Here is a 22,599-nt window from a genome sequence, read left to right on the forward strand (position 1 = left end):
GTAATTATGGTATCTAATGTCTCTTCTTTGAGAGGTAGAAGCATATAGTGTCTTAAACCTTAAGACCTTGTATTTGAATCCATCTGAAGTTCCAGGTCCTGCAACAGATTTTCTTCAGAGAAAATATTACTTCATTCTGTTTTGGTTGTGTGGCCTGTGCCCACTCAGTTCCCAATGCATTTTGATTCTCTCTTGATCTGTGTAAGCCTTGGGCTTGTCCTGTTTCCATCTCTTCCTCCTAATTTCTGCGTCTCCTTCGACTCTTCTAACTTAAGTGTTACCTTTTTACATCCAGGTTAGTTACAGGACTCTCTTGCTCCCATGGTTTTGTACCTGTCTGCATGCTCACATCACTAACTGTTCTTTCTTTTTCTGAGGTGCTGCTTTGACAAGCTGTAGAGCCTATTTCCTCTAATCCTGCCAGAAGGGTCATAAGGCAGCTACTTCCTGTTATCTTGGAGGGGAAAGAGGTTGTGCTTAATTCTGGTTTTGGGAATATTGAATTGTCACAAACTCTCGGGCTACCTGCAGTAATTCCAGAATTTCAGAGTAAGGACTAGTTTCACCTGTCTTGACCTTCACTAATCAGGATGATGGTGTTCATCAAGATCATCACTGACTTCCCAGTGGACCAGAACCATTCATTGATATGAGGTGTGTCTTATTCAGCCTTTCCCAGAGTGTTGGCTATAATGGCAGCTCCCCACGATGGATTAGTGTAGGTTTCTCGAATCGCAGTTGACTGATTTGTTGAAAGGTGAGTTACAAGTCATGTCCTAAACCACTGTGGACTGCCTTATGTCTGTTTTCACTTGAACTCAGAATGAACCAAAAAAGCTGAACCCTTGGTATTCCCTAGACTCGGAATGTGTTGTAATTAATCTTTCTGAGGGTTTTTTTTTCTGATAAGGAAAGATTTGTTACTGTAACTGGCCCATTGTTGTCATGAAATCCGTTTGTGTTTACAGTACAATGCCCTGTGCTAGGGCTTATCTACAGATAAGCCTAAGATTTACCCCTCACAGTACTGGCTTTTCAGAATTGGGTCAGTCTCTTCCTGTTTGGTTGGAAGTCCACTACATTATATGCATAATCTCTTCTTCATTCAGATCATGAAAACTAATGTCTTGTTCCTCAGCTGGAGAGTTCAATTTTGGGATCAAGAGTGTAGGGTTTCTGGGTTTCCTAGGAGCTGGACCATGATGACTTCTGATGGTTGTTCTGGCTGGAGTTATGGTGCAGGATGTCAGGTAGCCTTTTTCAATGTGGTACTATCTGAGTATCTGTTTACTTTGCCTCTTTCTCTCTCCATCTCTAAGACTTTGGGATTTTGCAGCTGAAGGGGACAGAAAGCATCCTGTCTCTCAAACTTCTTCAGTGAACGTGTATATGAGTGGAGGTGCTTGGTTTGTTAGAGCAGTTCCATTTATGGGCTCAGAATAGTAAGATTCATAGTTTTTAAACTGAAACCTATCTTGCATGCTGTTGTAGGATCATGTAAGATAGAGTACTGACAGTTGAAATACTGAAGGTACTTACCCAGAGGAGAAATAGAAACACCAATGTAAGTGGCTTTTCAAGAATATGTAAGGGACCAGTGGCAGAGGAAATAGTCTAGTCTTTCTTTAATTTATTTTGCAGTTCTTCTTTATTGGTTCTTCTGACACTAAAATCTTCTCTTACCCAGCTCAATGGTGTACACGTGCTACGCTATGGGCATCATTTTGGGGTTTTTCATATCCACGGAGGCCTTCAAAATAGTGATGAGAGCTGTGCTGCGCAGCTTCCCGAGTGCCTTCAGGGTCTTTGTGTGACCAGGCTGGGAAGAAGCTACTTGTTCTTTGTGAAATCTCAAGCTGTTCAAATTCCCAGTGAACAAACTAATGTTAAAAGAGCCATCACATGGCAAGGGAGGGCAGAAATAGTGGTGTTCTGCATATAACAGAAACCTTGAAGTTAGTTACTAATTTTGTTTGACTACTGAATGAATTCCCATCAGCCTTGTTATATCTACATCAGTAGACTGCATCTATAGTCTCCTTAAAATTGGAAGAGTTTATTTTTGTACTTTCTGGCGTGGTGTGAATTTGCAGTTTTACATAAATGAGTGACTCCAGTTTCAGTGTCTTGGAAACTTTTTATAATGTCTAATGTCATCATCTTATTTTATTAAAAGAAGATGCTTTAACAGCTGTTCGGTCACTGTGCTTATTTTACAGCTTGTTTTTGTTTCAGCTGCCACCTCTTCAGTGACTCAGCAGTTTGAAAGTGGGTTTGGTGGAGCAGGCACTTCTTTTTGTACCCTTGTTATGCAAGCAGAGCAATGGCCCTCATTTTGCAGCTCCTTTGAAACGGGCATAATGTAACTTAGTCATGTGGTTCATACAAAATAGACCTTGCTATCTCCTTGTCTTCCAGTTGGCCAGGCAGCTGGGCTTGACAGCAGCACTGCTGTGTGAGCACAGGGTAAGCGGTTTGTGTGCTCAGAGCAGGAAGAAATCGGGATACCACCACTGCGATGAGATAAAAGTTTCTTGTCCTTTTTCTTCTCTTTTCTTTTCTTTACATGATTCCAGGGAATACAGCCCCCTCATTTTCTTTCTAAAAGGAATAGCAGTATGCTATAAAGCATATAGTCACACATACTTCATTTTTGCTTTGTCTGAATTATCATTTAAAAATGCTTTAACTTAGGACAGCTGCTGTAGATGCTAGCTTCAGATTTACCAGACTGGAGTAAAAGATCATTTCACTAATGTGTTAGCTGCTTCACAGAGACTTCACAATCCATGTTTAACAAACCCCCTACCTCAGTGCTGGCTGATGTGTCCTGTGTAAAGGAGGCTTCAGGAATGTCATGTGCATGTTACATGCTTTAAATTTTGGGGATGGAGTTTCTTCTCAGAGAGAACAGGGATGAGGAAATTCTTGCCCTTCTGTTCTGTCTCCAGCTTTGCTGCAACTGTGACAGTTTCTAGATTTTTTTTCTGTGTGTTTTTCTGCTCCCCAGCCTCACCAGGCTGTGAAGGACTGTCAGTGTCTGGTGGGGGGGAGAGTATTGGGTTGCATATCGAAGCAGAACTAGCTGACACCTTTTGAAATATTGTGTTGTTTTACAATGAAACCTTTTAAGAGCACTTTCATTGAGGTTTGTCAGCCAGACACTGTGATACGACAGCCATGGGGCTGCCAACCTCATCTATGAAACAGTCCTTTTTTTTCTCAAGAGTTGCAGTGTAGATTCTTTTCACAGAGTCTCTTTCTTGCTCTCAAGATAAGAGGCTGCTCTTTAGCTGTGTTACCTTAGGAACCAGCCAGATAAACATCTAATAAAATCTTGTTTTCAGGAGTTTGTTTCTGAATATCAGTACAAAATCTTGAGCTTATTTTCAGTAAGGCCATTTCCCCCTCCTCCCTTTTCTCAGTGTTACTATGCTGGACAGTTGCATTTTTTTCTCAAAGGTGGTCATGTCCGGCATTTTTTTACTACTCCCCACAGGAAATGCATTGCTTTCATTTCAGCCCTTAGGAGAAAGGATTTCTTCAACATACCTTCTTAAAATTGAGATGCTATTATGATAAGATATGCAATACTTTCTAACATCATCTTGATAAACAAGGCATGCAAAGCTTTATAGCAAGGGAACTTTGCTATCACAAAAATCTTCTCAAGAAAAAAAAAGAAAATCCAGCAGTTGCTTACACGCCCCAACATTGGAACTGATTTTTCTTATGAAGTAAAACCTTCTGTTTTCATAATAAAATTAAGTGGTTCCTGAGATGGCTAAGTATAGTAAATTAAAAGCAAAACAAACCTGAAATTCTAGAACGTGATTAATACTTAAAGCTATTAATTTATATATAATATATAGATATTATATATAAAGCTATAATATATATAAAACCATGGTGAAACAATTATTATTGAAAAATGTTTTGTTTTTTTTCTCCCTGCTGGATCCTAAAGCCTGATCTCTTGCTCAGTAACCAGGAGGTGAAGGTGACAGGCGCATTCAGGAGTCGTGCTGCAGTGCTTTCGCTACAGCTGGGATGTATTAAGGGAATTCTTCAAAAAGTGGGGGAGGGAACAGCCCAAGGCTCCACGTGCCTGCACTTCTGAGTGTTTTTCCACTACAACTGTTGGAGTGGCTCAGAATTCATAGACAACCTGCCAGTTTTTTACAAGCTTTTATATAATGTTGCCTGGTAAAGGACAGTGTAGTCTTACTTCCTGATAGATTACCCTTCTTGTGGAGTGTCTGTAACTTGAGAAATAAACATGCCATGACATGGATCTGAGCATTTTATTTCATATTCTGCTCCTCTATTTGCACACCTTCCTTTTCCCTTTTCCCTTTCCCTTTTCCCTTTTTTTCCCCTTTTCCTTTCTCCTTTCTCCTTCTTTCTCCTTTCTCCTTCCTTCTCCTTTCTCCTTCTTTCTCCTTTCTCCTCTTTACAAGTCTCATCAAGAATACATCTGATATTTATTCCAAGTATTCTTACTAATGACCATTGCTTTCCTGGCTTGGAGGGTATCTTTTTGTATCTTACCTGTTCTGAGTATTAGTTTGAAATCATAAATCCTGTGTCTTACATGCAGGTGGTGTGTGTGTTGTTCTGGAGCTAATCAAGTAAGTTGCATAGATTAATATGATGCATGTTTCAATGAAATATTTAATAAATGGAAGATTTTTATTCACTTGTTGAAAACCAAACAACACACATCTGAAGTATACACTAGGGAAGACCTCTTGGTAGAATATCCTTGAATCGTGATTAGTTTGAATTAGAGACATTTTAATATTATCCTGGCATTATACTTGGAATATTATTTTCTTTCTTTAGTTTTACAGCTTTCAGAAGTGAGCCTGGAACCAATCTTAATGTTGGAATTGATTTGAACAAATAAGAGCACAAAGAAAATTTTTTTTTTCTTTAAATATCAGGATTCCTTTAATTATAATAGTTTAGTATCTGCAAGTGGGATACTTTTTTAATTTGCTTCTGAAAACCTTTTGTCTTGGGTTCACCTTGAAATTAATTCTGCATATATACATTATGTGCAGAATGAGGGAGAAATAATTTACTTTCTAGCAAGCCTCGTAAACTTCCAGGACCATTGAGAATTTTTGTATCCTTAGTATGTAGAGAAAATAATGCAAATGCTGGTGTTTGCTTTTTGTTTTTCTTCTCTGAGTGAGCTCACTTTTAGCTGAAGGTTTTTGTTTTACCTGAGGAAGAATCTTCAATGATTAGATACCAATGGGAGGAAGAGGACAAATTCAAGTAAAAGTAAACCTCCAAATTGTGTAGATGCTGGTCTTCAAGAGTACGTAATTATTAGATGGCGTAAATAACTGTGTAGTGGAAGATTCAGAAGTGGTGAAAAAAACTAGATGCCTTGTTCCCAAAGTTAAGCATGAAATATGCTTTCGGTCAGCACAACCTGGCTTTTCATTCAGTTCACTGCTTACAATTCCTTCCTTTACTTGGTAAATCTGATAGTTTTAAAAGCAGATCATGCTTTGATAAACCCTTCTGGTTATGATTACAGCACATTGAAGTTTAATTTTTATTAGTGGAATTATCTGTAAAATGCTTTTTTCATACACTGTGAATTCCAGTTTTCATCCAAATGCTGCCTGACACAGATCCAAAGGAAAAACTATTGTCTTGTTAAATAAGGAATGTGCCATTCACCATTTTATGATGTACTAAATTTAAAAATTAATACTCAAAATAAGTAATTCTAACGATTATATAGTTAACCAGACGCTATGAGAGAGATTGGCTAGGAAAATCAGTTTGTAGAAGTTAAATTTGGTTGTAAACTATGTTATACAAATCTACAATAGTGATCCCTTCTTCTAGAAATTAAATATCCTAGTCAACAAGAAGATTAGAATCGGCTATACAAGCTAGGTTCCCTGCTTTCTTTTCTTCATTTACACTTATAACTGGGGTGATAGTTGATGGTCCTCTTTGCTTGTGGTCAATCCACCTTGATTAGATGTGTGGTTACACTCCCACAGGTACCTTTTTGACTAGATTCCTAGATTTTGGTGGTACTTTGTAGATATATGCTGAGAGTTTAATCTTGGAATAAGACAAATTGATAAATGCTGTATTGTGAAGGCTGTGCTTCTGAGTGACGATTCCTGAGTGAAAGTTGTGTACAAATGATTTTAATTCTGTTTCTGTTTAGAAAGTGCTTGAAGTCCAGCTCTTTGTTCCAAAGAGCTACTGACATTAGATGTTTGGATTATTTGTTATTTTGTCTTTGCAGTGAAAACAAGCCTAGTGCTGAAATGCTTTAGTTCTTTAAGGTGTAAAATTAGGAACATCCTTTATGTTGCGAAGGACTTTGTATGTTCTTCAATGACTAATACAAGTTTTAACTTCGGCTGCTATTTCTTCTCCGCGTGTGTCAACTATGTGTTCAGTTATTAATTTAATACCTATTTGAACACTGTGTTCATGAGGGCAGTCACTGAGGCAATAGCTAAACAGTTATGTGACTGAGATCTCAGTCCAGAGCCAGCATTGTGATCCCAATGTCATAATAGCTGCAGCCTCCTTTGAAATCTTTCCAGTCACACATGCTTTAGTACAGCACTGAGAAGACTTTTTAAATAGATTCATCAAAACTTGTGAAGGCAAAGTGGCAGCTCAAATAATAGCCTGCTATATGCAGTTTCATTGTATCTGTCTCTGTTTGATAAGGAATGTGGAATTTTATTTTTTATTGGTTATGTCATATATCTCAGGTAATTCAGCTTAGCTTAGGATGCAGGGCATGTAGGAGAAATACTGCCAAGGAGGAAAGGCAGAATCCTATGATGAGCATGTCTGCAAAATCAGCTCAACATTATTAGGTTTGAATTTCAGGATCTAACTGGTTATTTAGTTATAAAGACTCAGACATTTCGGTATGAAAAGAAATTTTATCCACCTTGTTAATTCTGCCTTGACTATATTTCCTCTTAGTCCTGGTCAAAGCCGCCCATCGATGGTATCATGGATGAATACTCCGTCTGCTAACCCAGCTGCCACAAACACTCCACCATCCGCTTTCTTCTTCCCTAACCCTGCCACTGGGAGTGACAAAGCAGTGGAAAGGTATGGTGTGCACTTCAACTTTTGCTGGTTATTTATTTGCCTTTTTTTTATGTATCTTTAAAACTAATTCATGTCTTCAGTATGTGAATGATTATCACAAATTTAAAAAAAATGCAACCTTAGCAATTTTGGCAGAATAAAATAACTGTCTACTTTGTCTTATTTTTGCTTTGAACACCTTCTGTGTAGAAGACACCCAGATTGAGCCAGTGGCTTGTTGGTTAATACAAGCAGACTTTAATTTGGATGGTCAATTCATAGTGTTTCTCTGCTGCAGTGATTCTCTTACAGTGCCTTCTAAAATACAGATTATTTCTCCTCTGTAGCCACTCATGTCAAATTCAAGTTTCTCATCCTAGCCTTCTTGCCTCTGACAGGCTTTCCTGTGTCTTTACTAGTTTCTGTGGTCTCATTCTTTTCTTTCACTCTTTAGGCCTGCTTTCCTTCCATCTTGTTTCTGCTTAATTCCATGTTTTCAGGTTTTGAAGTATTTTCACTTTTTCCTTTGAAGGTCTTCACCATCTTAGCTTTTTCCTTCAAGTTTTGTAATACTTGATTTTCTAATTAAAGTAGTTGGATATATTCATAAATTCTTTACAACGCTTGGTGACAAAATTCTGTTTCGCTCTACTGGTCACATTTTGCACCAGAACTGCATTGTCTGTTTGACTGCAAGCTCTTTGGGTCAGGAAGCATCTTTCCCAATGTTTTATATGTATTTGCTGTTGACTGGGCTCAACAAAAGATGATTTAGTGGTGTGGGCGCTGTGTCTAAACAAAGCATCGTTGGGCAGCAACAAACTGTCAGTTCACAAAGGCGTGATTAAGAAAGATGCATCAAAAATACTTATATATTCCAAGATCACTGCTTATGGTACTTGGGGAAATGAGTACTTTGGACAAATTCATATTGATAGCTTATTGCTGAGCATCCTGAGATCACCTCTAAGAGACTGCATAAAATATGAGAAATCTTACTATGTTTAGGGCAAGACAGCATCTTCAGGTTGTATTGTGTCCTGGTTTCGAACAACAGAGTGAATTCTGTATTTCAAGATTCATGAAAAAAACATTTCAGAAGATATGATGATGATTAGTCTATAAATTAAGTAAAGTATGCTTGGTCTGCTATTGATTTCATTGCTGATTAGCACTTGGCAAAATTTTAACTGTAGTTGAAGCTTGAGTTTAATTATCATAAAAATAAGTGTGCATAAAGTTGGAAGTATGTTATTCAGAAATGCCAACAGTAAGCTGTGAAGCTTCAGCTTTGGCATTTGTGTGTATGAATTATAAGCCTGTAATGATGCATGTGAAATTGTGTTTAAAGTTTTAGTCATCTCCAAATGCGAATGAAGGGAGAATGGTTGAGTGTCTTCATAATAGTAAAAAATGACTGTAATTCATAATTCCATTTTTCAGTGTTGCCCACCGAAAAGCAAGAGCAGTTTATCCATGCGAAGCAGAACATAGCTCTGAATTATCATTTCAGATAGGAGCAATATTTGAAGATGGTAAGTACTGCTTGAGTAAATATACAGCAATGAAAAACAAATTGTCAAAACTGCTAAAATGTTTTTGGATAAAAATACAAGCCTAACTGCTATTCTGCCAAAGTTGCTGATGGCACACAGTTGGTGACGTAGAAGATTTCTGGTACACAGAAGCTACTTAGCATACACTTAGCCCTTTGAGGCAATGCCTTTGATTTCTGGTGAGTAGGCACTTTCAATTGGTCTAATTTTTCAGCAGTTTTTAAATGTGGTTTAGTACCAAAAAAGGTTATTCAGCAATAGAGAAAAACATCTTGGCCTGCGAAACTGTGTTTTTTTAAATCGTAGAATCATAGAATAGTTAGGGTTGCTATAATTGTAAAATAACGTATGGGCTTTTATTTGAAGAAAAAAAGAAATCTGTGTAAGAAAGCAAGCAAAGCTCCAGGTAAATCAGGTGATCACTGAAGAAAAGGGAGTATTTACTTTTTGAGTCAAGTGTTGCCTTTGTACATGCACTTGTAGAAAAAGGAATACTCACCGAGGTGCAGAATGAAGGCCTGTGTTTAAAGATTTCTATGGACCCAAATGTAGTGTTACATATGAATATCCAGAAGGTGATTCCTGTGCTTAAGCCTATGTTGCTTCTCAGTGAGCTTTCGTGGCCCTACTCTTCAGCAGCTGCACAGGGACTTGAAGCTGATAGGAACAGTTTTAGGTTTTAAACCTTACGGTGATGACTACTGTAATACAAACTCTGAAGATGCAGAAGTTTATTCCTATCTCAAGGAAATGCCTGTTATATGAAGGAGATGGTATGGAATGGTTCAGCAGGGCCTGGACAAATTCAGCAATTCTTGTTAGTTGGATGTGATTTAATAATGATTCTAAGCAGAAATTAATTCATAGCAGCAGCACAGTAAGACTGTTGTTTGTTACAAGATCTTCCTAAAAAATTGCATTCATACTAAAACCCAGAAGACTCTTAATTTTGGCGAAGTCTTCATCCAAATTTTTAGCAGACTGAGGGATACAAACTGATCTGAGAATTATATCCCTAAGAAACTTTTGAGTACTGAGACTAAATAATTCAGTCTTTCAGTCTGTCTAGAGGCAGGGGTATAGAAAGAAGCATACTGGCTTCTAAAGAATCTGGCAAGTCTGTTTTCTTCTCATCCCCTGTCAGCTTTTTATCTTGCTACTACCAGGTCAGAAATCTGATATGTGCTTTCCAAAGGGAAAGTGGTATTTAATTCTGCATAATCGAACACACTTAGGGGATGTACTGCCCAGTTATTCAAATACCACATGTGAGAATCTTTCGTTGGATGTCCAATAAAGGAAGGAGTATTCCAAAATCCCAGTTTACATCCAGCAGGAAAAAGAGAAAAGTATGGAGTTTAAACCAGCTGGAAAACATCAACCTGCAGGCATTAAAAAGCTAACTAAATACGTCTTTTATTTCCCAAAATGCACCCTGTTAACTCTGTTAGGACTGGATCAAAAGTGTGTGTGGGCAGTGTTTCTCACAAATGAAAATCTTTTCGTCCCGTCCTCCGCAACCCCAGTAGAAGGTTCCTAATTCATTTAATGAGCTGAAACAAATGGAAAGCTCAGCAGAATTCTTATTTTATTTTATTTTTAGCATGTACAACAGCAACAACAAAATTGCACAGATGGACATCTCCTTCCCCTTCTTTGTGATGCTTATTTTAAAGCAGACAGAACGTGGGACATTCCTGGCCTCTGCCTCCTCCCAAACAAGTAAATAAATAGTGAGCCTGGTCCAGGCTTCAGTTCCATTTTTCTTGCAGTGTAAGGTGGGCTGGGGTGTGCACTAGGTTCTTCCCTACTAGCACCCACTTTACAAAATCATACTTGATGTTTTCTATTACAGCTGCCTTGCAAGCAGATCACATCTGAATCAAGTCAGGTGGGAAACCTTTTAAAGATGAATTAGCTAAATGACTGCTCTTTTTAAAGTCTCTAACACCAGTTATTTTAATTTTTTTAAAACATGAGTGATGGGGATCAGCAGACAGAAAACTGTACGGGAAAAAATCTAGTGCATGGAGGAAAAGATTTGATGCATAGAGGAGGGACATCTCTGGCACAGAAGGGCAAGGGTTGCACTGTTGTATTGGCGTGGGACAAGGAAGTCTTTCAAGAAGCAGTTGCTTCTGTGTTGTGCATTTGTGAGAAAGCAGTGTTAAGATTCTTTCCTTGTGCAAAGAACTCCCTTGAAGTTACAGCAAAGCTACTGTGGTTTTGGTGCATTACAGCCTCAATCAAGTTTTTCAGCTAGGGAGTTGGATTGTCCAAGAACATGTACGGAATTTGACTCTTTGGCAGCTCTGGAGAAATGTTTCATCTGTAAGACTTTTTCCATATCATCATAAAAATAAGGTTGGGAGACTGGGAAAAGGTTACATGGATTGCATTTTGAAAACCTAATTGCAGATTTCCAGTGGGAAAGATCACATTTCCAGTGGGAAAGATCCCTGTCCATGGCAGGGGGGTTGGAACTAGATGGTCCTGAGGTCCTTTCCAACCCTAACTATTCTATGATTCTATGATTCTATTTCATTAAAGACATTTGTTTTGATTTATTCCACTATATCCTGGTTATTTTATAGGCATTGTCCTTGCCCTGCAGGCCTTTCAGCCTAAGGCAGGCTGTGCATTAGCAGAAGGAAGGAGGGGAGCCTGCAAGTAATGAGGCGGTAGCTAGACATATATAATAACTTAATGGTCATTCTGTGAGGGTTCCCAATAGGTGCATGGCTCGTGAATGGCTCTGTCAATATAGAAAGGTATTCTCATTGAACGTGCAGACCAGTCTCCGTATTTGAAACCTCTGAAATGCCTTCACGCAGGCTTTTCTTTTTGTGCTAGGTACCTGTGTGTCTGTGCTGGGATCAGATTCCAGTGAATCAATTTGGGTTCTTTAGATACTCAATTTAAATTCCCATATGCCCTAATAAAGTCCCCAAATGAAGAATTAAAGTAATAATACATCAATTCTTCAGCTCCACCAATAACCTTAACTATCAAAGTGACAATGCATCAATCAAGTTGACATACAGCTAGTATCAACCATTAAAGTAACTGTTAAATTAATGTCTACTAGAAAGTGCTGCTTCCGTTAGTGAAGGTTTTATCTGTCTACTTTCTCCACTGTGCCTCGCTTCTCTACTCCTGTTTCACCTCTCACTGTTTGTTTGGTTTTAACGTTCTCTTCCCTCTGTCTTTCTGCTTTGTTTCCTTCTCATTTTTCCTTTCCCTTCGCTGTTGTTCTGTTTCATCTCTCTTGGTCCATAGAGGTTGCTTGCGGCAGTTCTCTCTTACCTGGTATTATCCTGGAGGAATCTTTCTGGCTGTTCTAGCCTGAGACAGGATAATGGCATTTAGTGAAGGTACAGTCTTGCACCTGTCATAGCTGTGAAATGTAATATTGGTGCAAGAAGGTAAGAGTTTAACCTTTACGCCTGTCTCCATTTCCTGTTTCTAATGGGGGAAAAGAAAAATCTTCTTTGTGTCTCAAGCTGGCAAGGTTAGATTTACTAATATTTTAAGTTAAGCTTTACACCACCTGGTAGGGACCTGTGTAGAATCTGAACATTTGCATATTCAGATATTTTCAATATCGCATGTATGTGGTGCTACTCCAGATCCCACAGACTTACCAATAAAGCATCCTAGAATATAAACAGTAAGGTACCATCTGGTAAGTAAAAAATAAAAGGCGAAGTTTTCTATTTAATTGAATTGTGTAAGAAAGTGAATAATGTAATCTGAACAATATCCACTGTTTTTTTTTATTTCTAAATCTTCAATTCAATTTACCTTAAGCTGTGCCAGTACGTTCATTTCCCAGTTGCTACAGGCTATATTATTGACAGCACATAACAATGTAATTCAAGTGGTTAGAGGCAAAGCTTGAAGAGTTTGCAGCTGGATAAGGGCACATATGGGAAGAAGCAGAGTGATCTGAGATTGAGAGACATATGCTGGCTGTGTATTTTTGTTGTTGTTGTTGTTGAAGCAGATATTCCCAATAATCATGGAAAGAATAATCAGGCTGCCCGGCACTGAAACCTTGCCAGCCCTGGAGCCAAGTGTTATTAAATCTCTGGATCTTAAAAGAGATTTCTTAGAATTCAGTAAATGGGAATTTCACAAGGAAGAAGTGTTTTACATAGGGTAAATAGTGTTTACACAACAAAATTCCTTGGCAGTACTGCTAGCAGGAAGGCTTCCTGAAAACTTGTCAAGATACCTCTTGTCAAGGCTTTTTGCAGTTTTTAAAATCAGGTTTTAAGGTCGAGAAAATATGAGGAAAACTGAGAAAGTGTTTTGTTACAATAATTTTCCTCAGGAAAGGTATGGCAGCATCATCCCTATCAAACATGGAAGGTACACAAAAAGCTGTGCTTTTTGCAACAAAAAGAGGGGCTGACAGTCGTTGTGCTGTCACAAAGTGCCCACCTTAGGCAATGTCCCTTGTTTTGACTGTGAGGCACTCTCATCCCTCCTTGTCATGCTGTGGCTTCTGGACTGGCTGTCTTTATGGTATTGACAAATAAAGGATTTACATCAAAGGGAACTGGTACTCCCCAAATATTGTATTGCATCGTATGTGCAAGTAATTCTTTTGTTGAAGTAAACATGAGGATAAAAGTACTTCTTCATGCACCTTTCACCTGTGGATTTCAAAGCACTTGGAAGCATTCATGTGCATTAATTATCTAAATTTTTACATCTGGAGAAACTGAGTGTACAGGCTGTGGACAGATGTTCTCCTTTTCAGGTGCCTCTGTGCCATTTGGAGGTAGTTACCTCAAACTGCCGCTGAAGGTTACAGCCACTTTACCAGTAAAAAGTACCAGATGAGCACTACCAAATTCCTACTGAGTTTGCTAGAAGTTTTGAAAAGTCACTGAAGGTAGTTTGAGCTTAACCAGTCTGACTTTGCTCCTGCCAACAGGAAGCAGTGGTCTCTGGGAGAGAAATGTTAAAATGGAAGATGTTTAAACTGATGTGTTTTACCTTGTAGCTGCTGCGTGTGCAAGACTGTTGGAGATGTCTGGCTGTTAGGTGGGATGGGAATCAACTCAGGAGAAAGACCCCAAGTCTCAATGTTTACACACAGGTCACTAAGTTATAGTGCAGGGAACTCAACAGCAGCTCTGCTGCTGCCTCTGCTCTGCCTCTACTTTATAGTGAGCCAAATTATTCTTTGGGTGCCCTCTCTATTCATCGTACTGACTGGATCTGCACCAGCTGTAATAGGAGCCTGGACATTTCTATATCAGGAGGTCTTAATCTGAAAGCTGGATTCTACCTTCACTAATTTGTCATGGTGTGTCAGACTGTTTTATTTGTGGTCACACAGTAAATCTTCAGCAGAATCAGGAAGACGACCCCCTGACTCCTAGCCCTGTGTCCTGTCCACAAGATAGTTCTGCTTCTCACAACATCCTTAAGGCAAACAGCAAGTTTTTAAATTTCAGATTCCATTCTAACCCTAAGTATGCTAAACGGTTGTGTATTTCTGCGGTCAGCTTTACCCATAGGGCTTGTTTCAAAAACCCATAGGGATTTCTAAACACAGTGGGCTTGCAAGCACATTTTGTTGCTTTAATTTGATTTCCTGGTGAGAAATTGGCCAGCATGATTGAGTTCTGTGGAAGCATATTCTGCTGTTGTAGTGGTTTTAGCAGTGAGATTTCCATTGCCCTTGAAATGCAATCCTCTTTCACATAGGCTTTTGGGGTCATTACTTTTTTTTGGCAAAGTTTCCATCAGAAAGGAAGGCCCTATTGTGCCAGGCACTGTACAGTATATTAGATTTCCTGCCCTGTTCCAGTGTCCTCCCAAAACAGATAGTTTCCACAAAGGTGTGGAAATCGGTGTCTGATTCAGTCCTGCTGAAATTAGTAACACCTAGGTAATGAACTAATGCCACTGTGGAGTCTTGCTGACATTTGTAGTCAAGACCCGTGAAACTTTTGAGCTGCCAAAGCAGAGCAAGGTCTGCTTATAACATTGGGTCACTGCAAATTGCTGCTTGCAAATTCTATGTATTTGCAGTTAGATAATCATAGTATTGCCAATATTGAAGCTATTTCCTATGGAGAATACACAAAAGTAAGAAGAACTTCTGCAAATGCCAAGCTGGCTTTACTGTGTTTCTTGATTAGATAAACTCAGCACAGCTTTTACTTAGAGATCTCATTGCAGGTTGAAATCAGTTGATTTTTGTCTGCCCATTTGAGTTGGGGTGATTATTCCATAGCACTTGCTGCTGTTCCAATGGTCAGACTTGCTCCTTCTCTGCACTTTGCCTGCCCTGTGGTGAGAATGCTGAAATGGCCTTGCAGCAGGTATGGAGGAAGCTGGGTTCCTACCCAGGGCGTTCAACTTTGCTGCTGTTTTAGTTGTCCTAAGAGGTGATGACTTAGTGGTGGTTCTTTGGTTGGTCTTCTTGTGGTCTTGCTACACACTCATTAAACCCTGCTGAAAATATTTATTTTCCCTTTGTTTCCCTAGCCAACGGAAGACTCAGACCTATGGGATGATTGGTCCAATAATGAGTTGTAGTCTTAAAGCCAAATGTTTAGTTTCTGCAGCAAGGTATTTTTAAATGAGGCAGGCCTGAGAAAGTGTGAAGAGCTGTAATCGTTCTCGACTGAGAAGAAATGACAGAAAGGGGACACTAGGGAAAGTCTTCTCTAGAGCAGGGTGTTTTTTTAGTAATAGGCTGTGTCCTGGGCTTAAGAAAAGCTGTGCATGATAGAAAAATGTTTTTGTGTGCTAATGTGTTTTAGATTTCAAATACATGTGTGCTATTGTACACTGTACTTTGGAAATGAATTAGCAAGGAAAACAGGATCATTGGAGCTTAAAGCAGCTTTGCAGCTGGACAGCTTCCCCTTTAATACCATTTGACTGCAGAAGTAGTCAGTGATATACATAAGTATTTTAACCCTTCTTGTGTAAGGTGCTTTGAATGGGGGCAAAAGTCTTACCCAGGATAAGAGTCGGTACAGCTGCTGAATATTAAGAATTACTTTTCAGTGTGTTCTTTAAAAGACGGACTGATCTCTAGAATTAACGATCTTGGTTGTAATCAGAGTGCTCCTTCTTCCTTCAGTCTCAAAGAGTCTTCAAGGAACTTCTGCTAACAGATAACAAGGCCCTGAACTGCGTAACATATATGTATGATATCTGGTTTCCTAAGCACAGAACTCAGGGACACAACCCATGTCTATTCTTCTGGGTTAAAAATGGTGTTTGTCACTTAAGTCCAGGTGCTTCGTGTGTTGTCTCTGAACATGCTGCAGTATGTGGAGTTCAGTATTATGTTATCAAACTTGTTTAGAAAATACTTCTTTTGAAATTAGCTGTTGTGTGGAGCCAAGGGATTCAACCTAGTTGGAGCATTTCCTCCCCTGGGTAAATCTTTGGTAAATTTACATTTCACTGTGATCCCCTCTGATGAGGGCTACCCCCATTTTGAACAGGCCTTGGATTTACAAGCAGTCAAATGCCAGCAATATGTGTCCTCTCTCTAAAGTGAATTTAGGTTGAGTTCCAGAGGACAAGTAGAAATTTCCTACTTCCAGGTTTTCTAGTTGTTTTTCTTCCTAATCTGTCATTTTTTTAGAGTTAGTATCCTGTAATACAGGTGTGCTCCGTAGGCATGGGAGACTTCAGGGAGAGGTTTGGCTGCCCACTAGAGCTGCTGGCATGTTTGCTGGAAAGAGTAGAATTACAGCCGCTGCGGTGGAGCTGCTGGAGGGAGGTTTGTGGTGGTGTCAGCGATGCAGCTTCAAATGCATGTGCACTCTGTAATTGTGGAATAAAAATGACAAAGGGAGAGGAGGGCCTGCTAATTACTAATAGCAATGTAAGTTACTGTGTTCGCAGAGATCCTAAAGGTAGTTTTCTGTCTGTATTTTTCCTTTGGAATCTTTCTGTTCAACATATTCATTATAAATATAAGCGCAGACTTTTGTTCTGAACCTAAACTCTCAGTATCATTTGAAAGCAGTTCTGTTTTCTGGATTCCTTACAGGTATAGCTGGTGTTTAAAGCATGGTTTCTGAGCACGGCTTCTAGCTTTGCTGCCTGACAGTAATAGGGCGGGAGGGAAAAATGTAGGGGAAAGTATGTTTTAAGTGTTCAAATTTAGAGCCTTACAATGCTTTGGAAAGTGAGACTTAACATGTTGCTTTCTCTTAACTGTTATTTCCCTGATTTGCAGAAGGCTACAAATATCACATTCCCCAATGTGTTAATGTGTTTTAAATAAAGCACTGACATGGCTGGCAGCATGTTTCAGCATTTGTCTGATCTCTTCCCTAAATAATGTCTGTCTCAGAAGCTCTGTGAGGATAAATTAATATGGTACAGAATATCGTGGGTCACTAAAAGTGTGGGATTTTACAGTTATGTAGGTAAGTAGGTACCTGTGTCATATTCTTACAAGAAATTTGAAAGCAGAATTGGAGGACTTCTTTAGTCTGTTTTCCAAAGGAATGATGCTTATGCTTCTTTTTAACTTCCTGACAAATGTGGTCAAAGTATATATAGGAAGCCAGGTTTTATTAGTCCTTTTGCTCACAGGGTAACTTGTGGGACATTTAGAGTAGAAGCTGATTTTTTCTCATTTTATATTCACGGATACTCTTGCATAAACTTTGAGATCAGAGTGGTGAACACTTAGGATGGCAATAAGGAAAAAGGTGTATTGTTCAAGGCTTTCCATGGTAGCTTGTGGATAGCACTATATATTTTAATTTCAGAGAGAGGTTTTAACCAGAAGAAAGATCACAGTTTGTCCATTGGTCTCATCCAGTAGCAGCTCTACTCACTGAAGAGAAGATATTTCACAAAGATCTGGCTGATTTCTATTTCCCCTATAATCTTGTGTGGTTACTACAATCTTTACACACTTACTTCTCATGCAGCATAAGGCCCTATGCAGTTTTTCTGTGGCTCTGAGCTTACAGATTCATCACCTCTGCTCAAGACAGGTTTCTAGTCATGCTTTGCTCCCAGCTACTGAAATTGTTTCCCTCTATTTGAGATGAATTCTAACTTTTCCCCAAAGACACCTAGATTTTCTATTTTAGAAACCTGTCCTAAGTTACATTAACTGTTTCCTTAACGAAGTCTCCTACACCTGAAAGCTATTTCACTGTGTATGCTTTGCACAAGATGGTTCAAGCTCCTATATTATGCAAGTATTTCAGTTAATGATCCTCTTCTTCCCTATCCAGATTCTTAAACTGGTCATTGCAGACGATGGGATGTTTTTATGGATGCTTTGCCTGGTGTGGTGGGGCTAAACCTAGCAGTACCAATTCAAGCATACAAAGATGCAGTCATTCTTTTCTCTTTTCTTTTCTCTTGCAGTGCAATTTTCCAGGGAACCAGGATGGCTAGAAGGCACGCTAAATGGCAAGAGAGGACTTATTCCACAAAACTATGTTCAGTTTTTATAGCTTTGTGCATTGAACGAGAAGAAGGTGTACATGGTATCCATGGATTTTTGTTATAGTCACTTCTCCCTACTTTTGTGACTGCTTTTAATCAATGAAGAGCCTGACTAGGGGTTGAAGGTCCTGATCTGTATAAAGACATTAAGTGTTGCCAAATATAAATTACAAGAAAAGACTCCTTAAGGGTTGGAATGGGTGGGGGCACAAGAATGGGGGATGGAGGGATAGGTTAATTTTCTAATAGGGTGCTTTTTCTGCATTGTAAAGAGCAGTAGTGGTACATTTGTTTGCAAGATGCCTAGCATTGTAAGTTGAATATTTGGTTGATCGTGACTCAACTGTCAGTATGAGATTTTATAAACTTAGTGTCATCATACAATCACAGACTGGTTTGGGTTGAAAGGGACTTTAAATCTCATCTAGTTCCAACCCCCTGCCACAGGCAGGGTCACCTTCCACTAGACCAGGTTGCTCAAAGACCCATCCAACCTGGTCTTGAACACTGCCAGGGATGAGGCAGCCACAGCTTCTCTGGACAATCCGTGCCAGTGCCTCACCACACTCATGGTGAAGAATTTCTTCCTAATGTCTAATCTAAATCTCCCCTCTGTCAGTTTAAAGCCATTCTCCCTTGTCCTGTCACTACATGGCCTTGTAAAAAGCCCTTCTCTGGCTTTCTTGTAGGCCTCCTTTAGGTGTTGGAAGGCTGCTGTAAGGTCTCCCCTGAGTCTTCTGGAAATATTCATAAAAAATCAGCACTTTTAACATAATATTATTTGGGGTTGGGAAACACTGTTGGATGAAAAAAAAAAAAAAGCTATCATGCTGACAGATTGTATTTCAAAGCAGAATAGATGGTATGGAACAGACACCAGTAAGTAAAATAATAGGTACCAAGACATGACATTTTTCAAATGTCTTCAAAGAACACATTCGTTTATGTTGTGTGTATGATTTCATTTATTTTATAAAGATAAGGCACATGAACTTTTATTACAGGCTCCTATATGTCATGATTCCTTTGCTACTCAAAAATATCACTGTAAATGAAATAAAATGTTATTTGCTCTTTGACCCAAGTCATTCCTATGTTGGAGGATATTTTGCTCTAGTTCTGTTTTGATGTGAAATAATTGTTGGCAGCTTTATGTAGTCAGCCTCAAACAGGTTCCAAAATGGATGGGGAACTTTTCTTACTTTAAATAGGCAACTCTGCGAGCTCAAGCCAAAACCAAAAGTGAATCTCTGGCTGTAGGCCTTGTGAATCCTGGGGGCATCTTGTGTTTTATCTGTTGTCTGTCTGTCTGTCTGTCTAACTCCTCCTCGAGCTCCCCTTTCTTCCTCCCCTGTAGCTGTCAATTGTAAGATCCTAATGATGCTTCATAGTATCAGAATCCTCAAGTAACTGCCTCGTAATTTGTAGAACTATGAGTAGTAAGAGAGTTATCTGTGGTCTTAGAAAAAGCTTCCAGAAATCTTGTGGTGTTTAAATCTGTGTCTTGCGATTAAAAAGAAAGAAACAAGTTACATGAAGTTTATCATTAATCTTTCTATTTTTCTTTTCCTCAAGTTAAGACCCTCTGGGAGGCAGTGGAGAGGATGCAGGAAAATATGACATGCTTATACAGGCTCGCTTATTTCTTAAATTGGACTCTGTGGATTTGGAGTCATTTACTGCAAATATACTTAGCTTGCAAGTTTTTCTAACTAATGTGATTAGTAACCCAGTTAATGGTTAATGCTGCCTTAAGGCTGAGATGGCTTTTTTCCCCCTGTAGATTCAGCTCCATACCCTTATTTTGTTCCTTTGCCCAGACTGCACAGACCATTGCAGTATGCACAAATCACTTCCAGATGGAGGAATGGTACGCCAAGCCAGTGCAGCTCTCCAGCACTAAACCTCAGAGCTTTGAGGAGTTCCATTTGGTGTATTCTGCCGGTATGTGGGCAGTGTCTCTCTGCCATACAGCTTTTAAGCAGTTCTTGTCCTGGCATAGTGGCTGAGTGACCCACGCACTGAGGATGACTTTTGGACTTCTCTGAAGATCACGTTCTTCCATTTACTCCTTGACTCAGGAGTAACGGAATAGTTGCACCAGTACATACAGCAACAGATTGCAGTTTCCTTACTCAGACTTGTTCATATGGCAAGGTATTATGCTGGCTGTGTATTGTGTCGCGTTGGCCCATGGCTCAATCAGCTCATTTGTGTCCTTGAAGAGTCCCTCTGGAGGCAGGATGGTGTGGCCGGGATGTGTGGCCAGACTCATTTTTCTGTGCAAAATGTTGACAGAGGGAGAATGTAAATCTTTGGTATGAGCCTAGTGAGGGCACAGCAGCGGGGTATGCTGGCTTGTCACACAGCAAAGCTGTGGTAACTTGCAGCTTACAAGCTTTTGAAGTTGCTTTGTTTTGTTGTTTTAAACTTGCAATGCGTGTTTGATCTTGTCCTGGCTGCTGTCTTCCAAAACTCCCAATGTATTTCTCAGCTGTGGCACCGGGGTTGTTTTTTTCAACTGAGGTGGTTTAAAAAGGCAGATAGATAGAGAAGGGATAAAAGACTTGGTGTCTCTTCCATCCGGTCCTGTGACCTTTTTTGTCTTTAGGTGAGATGTTTGGAGACTCCCTTTTTACTTCTGGAGCCAAGCAGAAAAGAGGAAAACTTCTCTACTGAGCAGTGATACACTGAACAGAGGTAATAGTAATCCAAACTTCCTCATGTCCTAGATGTTGTCTGAAGGCAGTGGTGTGAGCTGAGCCAGATCAGGTCTGGCTTTTGGGCTGACCGCACTGCCTCTTAGGAATTTAGCTGTGGTAATTGCTGCCCTCCATAGGGCTTTCCATATCAGCTTGGTCATAGTGAGAGTGAGTATAGACTTGTGCAGCCGAGTAGCTGTGGCACCTCTCATTCTTCATCTGTGCTGCTGAACAGTGCTGTAAATGATGCCCTCATACTGCCTGGTTGGAAGTAGCGATTAAAGGAATCTGAAAGTTAAAAATCCGATTTAAAAAGTCAGGCCCCTTTCCCATCCTTCAGGATTGTTTTTTGCTTTCCTGAACCTGGGCTTTAGGGCATGCCTCTTGTCTGTCTGTTCCATGACTTGGTAGGGTTGGGAAAAGCAGTGTAACACACTGTTAACTTGAGGCAGGAGGGAGGACAGGGAATCAGTTGTGAGAAAGCTGGTTAAAGGGCTTTGCTGTTTTGGCCTGGAAGCAGGCGTGGTTGTTTCTGCAAGCGTGGCCTGACTGTCCTCTCATGGGGAACTGCTCTCATGTCACAGCTATGAGTATAGGTCCAGCTTGATCCTCAGGTTGGGCTCGCCCTCCCTTGCTATGTGCTAGTTACTGTGCATAGGAAGATGTACTTGTCACTTTTCAAAAGCTGAGACTCCTGGTAGGGAATGCATGACACAGGCTGAAAATTAGAGAGGGGGAATTAGAAAAAAAAAACCCAAACCAAACCCAAACATTTTGTGCTTGTTATGCAAAATGACGTTTGTGTTGCTTTCACTGTGGGGCCAGAGATTGAATCCCACCGCCTGGGGATTACAGTCCAATATGTGTTTGCTGCATAATTAATGGCAAATATGAGGCTCCTGACTAGCTGGGATCAGTGGGAATTTGCAGTTTGTGTTAGTCACTGGACAGTGAGCAGCTCTGCGCCTTGGCTGGGCAGCATTTTCACTCTGCTGGATGAAAACCCTGGGGGTTTTAAGCTGCTGAATGTTGCCAGCCATTTTTCCAGCTGATCTTCATGGCAGGTTTCCTTCTGATGGCCAGATTTATCTACCCTGTAATGGAAGTAAGTGTTCCTGCTCCACTGCTTACACTTTTTCTAGCTGGGCCTCTGTAACTGTAGCACAGAAAAGACACGGGGAGAAACTTAGGATATTCTCGTTCTCTTAACCCATTTCACATTCTTACCTGGTTTGCAATTTAAAGAGTTGTTGACAGAAAGCTTGTGTAGGCCGCAAATGCACCAGCGCTAAACATGGTTTAACTGGAAGCCATCACTTGGAGTTTCACCTTTGAAGCTGAACGTACCCTGGGGACGTTATCTTCTGCTCCAGAGTTCGAGAGTGCGCCCTCATCTGTGGCTGCAGGAACCAGGTAAGCTCCAAATACACTTTGTCCTCTCACTATCTACACTTAAAGTGTTTAAAACCTTATGGCATGGCCTGTTGTACCTAGCAAAACCTTTGAAATGAAAGGGTGTTTCTCCCCTCTTTTGTATCTCAGTAGTACTGTATTCATCATAAACTCCCAGTCACTGTAGATACCTGAAAGAAAGCAGTGTCCCAGCTTGAGGTCAGATTACAAGTTTTATTATGCCTTTAAGTAGTGATAGCGTTTTCTTATTTCTAGAACAGCATATGACAGATACATCTGCTTGTAAACATATGGGATGTTTTTCTTAACACTGCTGATTCTCGGCTATTCTTCTGACAATTCAGCAAACAGAAGGCAGGTGTGAGGAC

General features: G+C 39.8%; 1 protein-coding gene across 2 annotated transcripts in view; it reads left to right on the forward strand.

Moving 5' to 3' along the window:
• Positions 1-19,200, forward strand: part of ARHGAP10 (Rho GTPase activating protein 10) — a 154,392-nt gene extending 135,192 nt beyond the window's left edge. For both annotated transcript variants that reach the window (XM_065688430.1, XM_065688436.1), the window contains 3 exons: positions 6,988-7,119; positions 8,542-8,633; positions 18,036-19,200. In XM_065688430.1, the coding sequence (XP_065544502.1) occupies positions 6,988-7,119; positions 8,542-8,633; positions 18,036-18,124 (313 nt within the window). In that variant the 3' untranslated portion in view covers positions 18,125-19,200. The remainder of the gene's footprint in view (positions 1-6,987; positions 7,120-8,541; positions 8,634-18,035) is intronic.
• Positions 19,201-22,599: the final 3,399 nt, after the last annotated feature.

This window comes from Lathamus discolor, chromosome 1, assembly GCF_037157495.1.
Source record: "Lathamus discolor isolate bLatDis1 chromosome 1, bLatDis1.hap1, whole genome shotgun sequence".
Lineage (NCBI taxonomy): Eukaryota > Metazoa > Chordata > Aves > Psittaciformes > Psittacidae > Lathamus > Lathamus discolor.